Source organism: Triticum dicoccoides, chromosome 3A (assembly GCF_002162155.2).
Source record: "Triticum dicoccoides isolate Atlit2015 ecotype Zavitan chromosome 3A, WEW_v2.0, whole genome shotgun sequence".
Taxonomy (NCBI): domain Eukaryota; kingdom Viridiplantae; phylum Streptophyta; class Magnoliopsida; order Poales; family Poaceae; genus Triticum; species Triticum dicoccoides.
The window spans coordinates 65,154,508-65,164,370 of NC_041384.1; the positions used below are offsets into that span (position 1 = coordinate 65,154,508).

Sequence of the window (9,863 nt, forward strand, 5' to 3'; positions counted from 1 at the left end):
TCATGAAGCTTCGGATAGATACTTGGGCAGGTGGTAGTGGTAGCCACAGTGGAATCCTGCCAGATGGGGTATATAGGGTCAGTTCTTTTGGCAATTCTCTCAGAATTAACCCCTCATCAGCTTTTCCCAGAATGAGCTAGGAATTGTAAACAAAAATGAAGTGACAATTCTGGGAGAAGCTAGAGAGGGGGTTAATCCTGAGAGAATTGCCGAAAAGAACTGGCCCATATTGTAGCAATCAAGAGATTAAAGAGATCCGGCCTAGAGAAGAAAAAGAATTTCCACCCCGAGATTAGTGGAGTCGCAAAGCTTTATTACTAGCCATTCTTAGTTCACAATACTATAATTTTTCAGTTCCTGACGTCGTCATCACTAGCCATTTGTGCCCCATCTGATCTCTAATCTAGTTCTCAACATGCCCGAGTTTAGCAAGCAACATTGTTCAGTATCCGAACTCTGCAGAAGCTCCTATCTATCTATCTATCTACTGTATGTATTATCTGAATGTTGGTGTCGGTAGTTCATGATACATCCTCTTGTCAACATGACCTTTGCATTTACAATTGAGAACAAAAACATTCACAGTAGTCATGAACTAACTCACAAACATGCAACTAGAGAAACCACAACATGCAACTACAGTACAAGGTTCTTCAGCAGCAACCACAACATGCAACTAGAGAAACATGGAGCGCTCCAGTAACCATACATTTCATAAACAGGTTTCGACTGAATTCTTCATGTCCTTGGTAACAGTATATAGTTGCAAACTTGCAAGATCCACACACATCCAGGAGCGGCAATACCTCCTCACATCCAGCAAAGCCTCGACATCACAAAATATGTTGATACCATCAGAGCCCGGTAATAACAAAGCACACTCCCTTCACTTATACTATGATAATCCAGGGGATGTTGGCTTATACCCTTCTTAGACATGCATTGGTCCCTTCTCAGATGGTTGGAGAAGATAACAACACAAAAGACTTTCAGTTTTCATTGTTTCGGTGTTGCACGCTGAGGAGCACACAAGTCCCTGATCAACCTTGAAAAGAGTTTCACGTAGACCATAGGAACCCATACACCAGACGCAATGGTCATGATAGCTTGAGAACCAGGTGCAGATCTTCCCAGCTTGACTCAGTCAGTCCTCCAGTCTCTCCGCTGCTTCTCGCTTCATATCCTTCACCATGGACTTGAACGCTGCCACCTCCGCCGCCAGCATCTCATCACCCAGCACAGGACCAACCTCCAATGTTGGAGGGTTGCCCCGTAGACCCTGTAGCTGAACACAAAGGTAGACACAGATAAACATTCATAAGAAGTGATTACAAACAACATGTGCACTAGCTACTTAAATAGTACAGCCACAATAAAAAACTACTCACCATCTCACGGCATTTCCGGACAGCACGTGCACAATCGCTTGTCGGGTAAGGACGGAACACCTCTGTTACTGACCACTTGATGACTATTCCGCAGACCACAACGGTGGAGATGGCTTTTGTCATCCTGAAGATCAAGTGAGCGCCCCTTTTAAATAGTCTCATCTTCTCTTCAGATGTAAGCGGATCATCATCGCCACCCTGAAACAATATGAGCATAAAAATTAAATGAGCATCGTTCGCTTAAATTTTTGGACTGGCAGTAGTTAAACCAATTACAATTAACATCATGGGGCGTTCGAAGCAGGCCGTGGAGGAGGTTGATCCGGCCGAACTTCTTCACCTCAAGGAGGAAATGTTGGATACCCGTGAGGAAACTACTGGATTACTGGAGGAAGTAGATCTAATGAGAAAAGAAATTCAGGCTACAAATTATAAGCATGACACCATGGCATCAGTTATTTCCGGAGTGCAGTCAGCGGTGTCAGCTTTAAGTGGTCAACTACAAGCTATTTCTGATGCTCCGAAAAATCTCAGTGCAAATGCACCAGCCTCTTCCTCTGGTCCTCCTCCAAGTCATTTGGAACAGGAACCACCACCTGTCAAATCTCCTATTGTGCAGGAAATCTCTAAGGAAGGTCAGCATGATCATCATAGACAATTGACCGAGGAGTTGAAGAGAAGGTTGCTGGTTGAACAAGAGAAAACTAGGCAGTGTGAGTTGTTGACAGGTAATGAACTTCCACCAATCAACACTGCACGCAGAGCTGCTCCACCAGGATATGGAAATGCAGCAATTCCTAAGGTTATATGAGTGCAAGGATCTCCAGCTGCTCCTACTAGGACAACTCGTACACCAGCTTTCTACCAGATACAACAACAGGGCAATAAGCTGCAGCGGGAAGATTATCCCGAAGCTTATGAGAAGGACAGGAGAGCTCAATTCCTTAAGTCAATGACCAAGGGCCCTAAGATGGAATTTCCCGGGTTTGATGGAGCAAACCCTGGGGGCTGGATACGTCAAGCTGAGAAGTATTTTCAAATGGCAGGGGCACCACCAGAATACAAGGTTTCACTAGCACAGATGTATTTTGTGGGCAGGGCAGATGTATGGCTCAGAAGGGCAGGAATTCTCAAGAAACAGTACGCTTGGACACAATTCTGTGAGGAAATTTTGCACAGATTTTCTGCTTCCAGCACTTATGATTTGGTTGACAGATTTAATGCTTTCAAGCAAAATAATTTGTCCATTGCTGAATATACTGATCAGTTTGAGGAACTAATGGCTGAAGTTCAGGAAGATAATCCAAATTTTACTAAAATGTGGTTTGTTAAGTGCTATGTCAATGGGATGAGGGCCACTATTAAGTTCCAACTTCGGCCACTCAGACCAGAAACACTCACATATGCTTATTGGTTGGCTATGGACATTGAGCAAGCAACTACTGCAAGAAAACCCTATCCTCCTCTCACAACTGATAAAAGCAAGTATACATTTCAGCATTACAAAGAACAAGGAACAACTGCAGAAAAGAGCACAGATAACAAGGATCCTCATGTTATACAAAGAGCAAGAGAATCGGGTAAATGTTGGAGGTGTGGAGATGTATGGTTTCATGGCCATAAGTGCAAGCAGGCTCCAGTAATTAATCTGCTCACTGGGGAAGAACCAAATGACTCATCTACTGAACAAGAGGAGGTAACTAAAACAGACCAGTCAGATCAGCAACCTGCAGATGAAAACTGCATGCAGATCTCTTTGCAAGCTATGAGCACTAGTAGGGTCAGTACTTTATCTGTATTGGTTACTATTGGGGACAAACAAGCAGTGGCTTTAGTTGATTCAGGAAGTAATTCTACATTCATGAACCTCAAATTTGCTTTGACAACACACTGTTCTATAGAGCCGTTGCTGTTTCCAGTGGTCTACAGCTCAGGATTTGGCATTTCAGCAATTAAAAAAAGCAATGACTTCTGCTCCTGTTTTGGCCCTGCCAAATTTCACTCTGCCTTCTGTCTTAGAAACTGATGCATCTGGTCAGGGTATTGGGGTTGTTCTCATGCAGCAAGGGAAACCTATTGCTTACTATAGCGCAGTGTTCTGTCCCACAAACTGGTTGTTGTCTACTTATGAAAAGGAAGCACTGGGCACTGGCTATCATTGCAGCTTTGAAAAAGTGGAGACATTACTTAGTGGGCATTAACTGATTATCAGAACAGATCATCAAAGTCTAAAGTTCATGACAGACCAAAAAGTTACTGGGAAAATACAGCAGAAACTTATGATTAAGTTGTTGGAATTTGATTTTCAGATACAATACAAGAAGGGCAAAGAAAATGTAGCTGCAGATGCATTGTCAAGGAAATTCACTCTCATGGCTATTTCTCTAGTGACCCCTAAGTGGACAGAAGATATAGAGCAGTCCTATTTACAAGACACTGCTTGCAAGAAGATATTGGAAGAATTACTGGTTCTGCCCAGTCATGAGTCTAATCACAATTCTGTGCAAGGGGGCATTATACGACACAAAGGCAGGATTTATGTGGGCAATGATCTAGCTCTTCAAAAGAGAATGTTAACTGCTTTACACTCTTCTGCTTTGGGGTGCATAGTGGAATGAAAGCATCTTATCGGAGAGTGAAGAAGATATTTTACTGGCCTGGAATAAAGAAAGACCTAGAAATCTTTGTGGCAGAATGCCCTGTGTGCCGGAAGAACAAGGGTGAGCACTGCCATTATCCAGGATTGCTGGATCCATACATATTCCAGATGTGGCATGGACACACTTAAGTATGGATTTTATTGAGGGACTGCCTAAATCCAATGGCAAGGAGATTATTTTTGTAATAGTGGATAGACTGACAAAATTTTCCCATTTCATTGCAATGTCTCATCCATATACTGTCTAGTCAGTAGCTATTACATTTATTGACAATGTAATTAAATTGCATGGACCTCCCATAGCTATTGTGTCAGACAGAGACAAAATCTTCACTAGCAAGCTTGGGAAGGACATCTTTGCTGCAATGCACATTGATTTAAGATACAGTTCTGCATATCATCCCCAATCTTATGGATAGACCGAAAGGGTCAATCAGTGTATTGGAATTATTTAAGGTGCGTGGTCTCTGCAGAACCAAAGAAGTGGGTGTATCATCTGGCAATGGCAGAATACTGGTATAATACTTCATTTCACTCCTCTTTGCAGAAAACACCTTTCCAAGCTTTATATGGTTATATGATCCTCTAAATATCAGTGAGTTTTCCTTACCTGGGTCAATGGAAATTGGAGTTAATGGCCCTACAGTGGACAGACAAGCACTTATGGGACAGTTAAAACACAACTTACAAGCAGCCCAAGCTAGGATGATTAAGTATGCAGATAAAAAGAGGACAAAAAGAGTGCTAGCCCCAGGAGATATGCTGAAGCTGCAGCCATAAAGATTGAATGCTTTCGGGATCAGGCACCACATCAAGCTCCAAAACAAGTGTTATGGACCTTTTAGGGTGCCGAGCAGAGTAGAAAATGTGGCCTATAAGTTGCTGTTACCAGAGGGTACTCAAATACACCCAGTTTTCCATATAAGTCAGCTCAAAAAGCATATTGGTCCGATAGCGATTCCTTGTGCTAATCTTCCTCTAATTGGCCCTAATGGCCAAGTCAGGACTGAGCCTGTTTTGGCATTGGAAGTTCGTCAAGTACCAAGGAACAATTTACCTGTGGTACAATGGTTAGTACAATGGGAAAATTTTGCCACCGGATGATGCTTCATGGGAGGATGTGGACTTCATCAAGCACACGTTCCCGGTATTCTTCAAGCACACGGTGGAAAGCTGGCGCGAGCACGGCCCACCTTGAGGACAAGGAGTGTTTCGAGAGGGAGGTAGCGTCAGGTATCTGAAGGTGCAACGCTCCATTCAGTTAATGGACGGCCAGGAGGCATCGGCAAGATCTGATCTAACAGCTCGCGTCACTCGCCGTATTAATAGCATTGCTGTAGCATTTCACGTACTGTTCCGTTCAACCTCTGTGTCGGGCTATATAACAGCCAGGTCCAGCTCCTGCGTGGGCATGTCATTTGCTATGTGATCTACTAAATCACTTTACTCATACACTTTACAGCAACTATACTCTGTAATATATACAATTCCTCTTGGCTTGGCCAAATTCGATCCCCAATTCAGCCTCAAACCCTAGTTCGTACAATCACACTCGTCCTCTGATCCACCCCAGGGCATGACAGGTTTTCTCTAAACCAGCCAATCTAGGGAAGAACTGACTAGCAGAATAGCTAGATCTTAGCAGCAACAGTCGGATTTCCGGCAAAATTAGAGTGGAAAATGGCCCGCACCTGCGAGGAGAAGCAGCGAGGACGGGCGGACGAACCGCGGTCGATGACCGCCGGCGACATACGCCGTCGCCCCTCCACCACAGACGCCCTGCATACCAGCTGCGGTGGCTGGTCGCCGACGATCCTCCTCGCCGCGCAGCGGAGCGCCGCCATCGCCGCAGCCAAGCGAGACGTTTTTTCTTTCGGGTCAGTCTAGGTCTCACTCGCCTCTTGTTGCTTTTTGGGCTGGCCCTGTTTGGTCTTTACTTTGTGCATTTTTTAGCTGCGTTGGGCCAGAGATTAGGCAGTATTTTTGTTCCGTGCCTGTTAAGCGCTTCATCAATCCTTTTTTCGGTTTTGGGAATCTTCTAGGAGGTTCCAGATCCGGGATTTTTTTCTGTTTCTGTTTCTATTTCTTTTATTTTTTTATTTTTCCTGGTCTTTATCTCCTTTCTTCAGTTTCTTTTTTTCTTTCCTTTTCCGTTTAAAGTTTTTATTTTTAAATTTTGATTTCTTCACAAAACAATGTTTGTGTATTAAAAATTGTTCGCAGTTTTCCAAAAAATGTCTTGTTTTGTAATTTATTTAGGAGTTTTAAAAAATATTCGTGTTCCCAAAATTTGTTCAGCTTTTCAATTTTGTTTGTAGTTTCAAAAAATGTTCACATTCTTCAAAAAACATTCATGTTTCCAAAATTTGTTCCCTTTTTCTACTATTGTTCGCACATTCTAAAAAATGTTCTCGTATTCAAATTTGTTTTGGAGTTTCAAAAAATGTTCCTGTTTTCAAAAATTTCTCGTGTTTTCTAATTTTATTAAGAGTTTCAAAAAATGTCCATTTATTAATAAATGGTAATTTAAAAAAAATATTCACGTTTTTATAAAATGTTTTGAGTGAAAAGTGTTCACGTTTCATTAAACATTCATTTGACAAAAAATATGATTATTTGTAAACATGAGCATTTTTTGAAATCATGAACATTTTTCCAAAAAAGCGAAGAATTTATGAAGTTTTTGAACATTTCTTGTAAAATATGAACAAGTTCTAAAAACATGACCATGTTTTGAAATTTGCAAAAAAAAAAGAAAACATGAACTTTTACCAAAATTTTCAACAAATTTCAGGTTTGAGAACATTTTTTGGAATTTCGATCTAAACTTTCAAAACAAGAAAAGAAAAGGAAAAGAAAATGCCTGGATTTGCGTTTGTATTGGTTCTTATAGTCTTGCACAACATTGTGATCATTAGCTCTCATTATCTACGGTGGCTATCACAAAAAGATTCTTTGCTGGAGGTCTCGTGTTCAAACCTCGGTAGTTGTCGTTTTTTTCCGAATTTATAGTCGCTATGGTTGATCGCTGGCACATCCGCTCGTTTGCTAGTGGGTCGGCCTAGTCGGGGCCGCCTGTGCGTTTGCCCGACAATCCGCCGCAATAAGCGGCAGATAGGAGCTCCCTAGTTGGCCGACCCACTACTAGCAATTTCTTTTTTTTGCACTGTGAGCCTTTTTATGTTATTTTTTCTTAATTTTCTTTATATTTAGAAATGCTCTAATATGTGTGTGTGTGGGGGGGGGGGTGTTGTCTCGTCTCGACATCTTGGGTCTTATGGTGGTCTTAGCCGAGCTCGGGAACGACGGAGGCGACGACATCGAGCTCGACGAAGACGGCAAGATCCTCGGGTGCGGTTGCTATGCTTGAAACCAAGCGCTTTTGGACGCGCATGTGGGTTAGTGAGATGCACACGACCCAAACAAGAGCAATGGACAAGGTACGAGACCAAATGGACAATGGAGCTCACCGGAATCACAGTGGCGGCGCGCTGAGCTTCGGGCTCCGATGTTCTTAGCATTCCAGAGGGCTATGGGCACGACGAGGATGTCCAGGAGGATCGTTGTGGAGAGGCGGACCTCGTGATGGTGGCGGGTGGTCGCAAGGGGCTCTGGCCTCGTCGGAATCAAGCCGGTGACGCCTGGGTTAGTGGCGGATAGCGTAGTGTGTTGCCGGCAGCTTGGCGGCACTCGGCCTCGATTGGATAATGGGAAATGGAGAGGGGGTCCGGGGGTATTTAATGGACATGGTCACGAGGGTTGGGGAGTGGCCGGAGCGCGCAGAGGTGGATTCATGGGCATGTGGGCGGTGGGGTCATGCGCGCGTGGGGTGGACGGCGGTTGAGGGTGGAGCTGACATGTGGGCCCCGCCTCACAAAGAGAAAGGAGAGAGAGGGCGCATGCGCGAGCGGCTAGGACGGCTGGCTAGCTAGGTCCCGGCTGGCCTCGCCCTTTTTTCTTTTTCTGTTTTTCTGTTCTTCTCTTAGTTTTGAATTTTGAAATTGAATTTGAATTTTCCCCAAAAAGGAAATTTCCCCTAAAATCCATTGGGAATATTCCTGGTTGCTTGGACTTTTCCTCAAAGGATTTTGAAAAAACTACTTTTTTCACTAACTATTAGACCTATTTGCAAAGTTATTTCTTTTATTTTTCTATTTATGATTTATTTATTTTATCCGGAGTTTTATTCAAAGTTTGATTGCCCAAATTAAACTATTTTCAAACCCTGGTTCACTCAAACAAAATAGGAAGTTAATCTTAGGAAATTACTTTCCTGCCCTTATGCAACTTTCTGAAAATCATTTTGTGAAACTTCCATGGCCTCCAAATAAACTCAAGAAAGGATTTGAATTCAAGTGTTGGTCATATTTGTTTCAAAAACCAAATATACAAGGTAAACCATGAATGCATATGCTTCTAAGTTCACATCCAAAATTCAGGAGAATTTTGGGTTGTGACATGTTCATGGATGGGGATCTTTATCGGATGTGCCCAATGGGATGAAACTACAATTTAACCCTATGGAACAAGGGCAAGGTTTGTTGGCAGATATTCACGAGGGGATATGTGGGACCCATATTGGGTCGCGAGAACTCATAGGCAAAGTATTTCGACAAGGATTCTATTGGCCTACAGCCTTGAGTGATGCAGAGGAGTTGGTGCATACATGTGATATTTGCGAGTTTCACTTCAAAGAGATCCATCAACCAGCGCAGACACTACAGACCATCCCTCTCTCATGGTCGTTTGCAATCTAAGAGTTGGACATCCTCGGGTCATTTCCCCGTGCAACCGAGGGCTTTGAGTTACGTAGCCATTGATAAGTTCACGAAGTGGCCCAAGGTGGAGCCTGTCAGGAAAGTCACTGCTCGGTGGCCTAAAGTTTTGCCCCCACCATTTTTGTCCTCTTAATACTTGCTTTCTCTCTATTCCTCCCATGATTCTTGCATCTATTTGAGGGGGGAAAGTGAGGTGATCTAAATCTACTATTCCACCAATCCATCTCTCCTCTTCGCGAGGGAAACCTTGTGGATCTAGATCTTGGGAGTCCTTTGGTGTTCTCCTCCTTGTTCTTCCCCCCATATTCCTCCATAACATTAGTTGCTTTGAGGGATTTGGGAAAGAAGGACTTGAGCACTCTGTGTGCTCTTAACATTGCATTAGTCGCATCGGTTTGAGTTCTCCATGAGGATTCGTGGAAGTGAAAGTTGAGTAACTTATTATTACTCATGGGTGCTTGGTACCCTAGGGCTTGTTCCTCTTGGTTGCTTGAACACCCTAAATGATTGGTGTTGTCATGAAGCTCAATCATTTTGGCATTTCGGGCAAGTTTTGGGATACTTCCATTAAGATGTGGAGATTGCTCGAGCAATTTGAACGGGTTTGGTGACCGCCCTCAAGGGTCTCCAATTGTACTGGTTCGGTGACCGCTTTCAAGGTTCCTTTAGTGGAATCACGACACCTTGCATTATGCGAGGGCATGAGGAGAATACGGTGAGCCATTGTGGCACTTGGGGAGCATTATGCCTCCACACCGCTTGTCGGTGGGAACGACACCTATGGGATCACTCGGATCCCTTCTACGATCGGCGGGCGTGGGGTCGTGAGAAGAGCAGGTTTAGGAGCTAGCACATGGATCGTTTACCCAGGTTTGGGTCGCGCGGATGCGTAAGACCCTAGTACTGCTTTGGTGGATGTATTGAGTGTTCTTTAGCCTTTTGAAGTAGCTACAGTGGCTGTGCCGTTCCAAAAAGCCGAATCCCTCCCCTGGTCACCTTGGGCCTCCTTTTATTGGAAAAAGGGGTTCCACAGTGGCA

General features: G+C 43.7%; 1 protein-coding gene across 1 annotated transcript; it reads right to left on the bottom strand.

The window, feature by feature from the left end:
- Positions 1-575: 575 nt before the first annotated feature.
- Positions 576-5,813, bottom strand: LOC119271244. The gene is made up of 3 exons (XM_037553151.1): positions 5,739-5,813; positions 1,389-1,586; positions 576-1,285 (listed from the first exon to the last, which is right to left on the bottom strand). The coding sequence occupies exons 1-3, from the start codon at positions 5,796-5,798 to the stop codon at positions 1,145-1,147; spliced, it is 399 nt and encodes a 132-aa protein (XP_037409048.1). The 5' UTR covers positions 5,799-5,813; the 3' UTR covers positions 576-1,144.
- Positions 5,814-9,863: the final 4,050 nt, after the last annotated feature.

Bases quoted from the DNA above. Each gene is read 5' to 3' on its own strand.
- LOC119271244 (XM_037553151.1), bottom strand. From the start codon at position 5,798: ATGTCGCCGGCGGTCATCGACCGCGGTTCGTCCGCCCGTCCTCGCTGC. The intron at 1,587-5,738 runs GTGCGGGCCATT...ATATTGTTTCAG, and splicing joins CTCGCTGCTTCTCCTCGCAG to GGTGGCGATGATGATCCGCT. The intron at 1,286-1,388 runs GTGAGTAGTTTT...CTTTGTGTTCAG, and splicing joins TCCGGAAATGCCGTGAGATG to CTACAGGGTCTACGGGGCAA.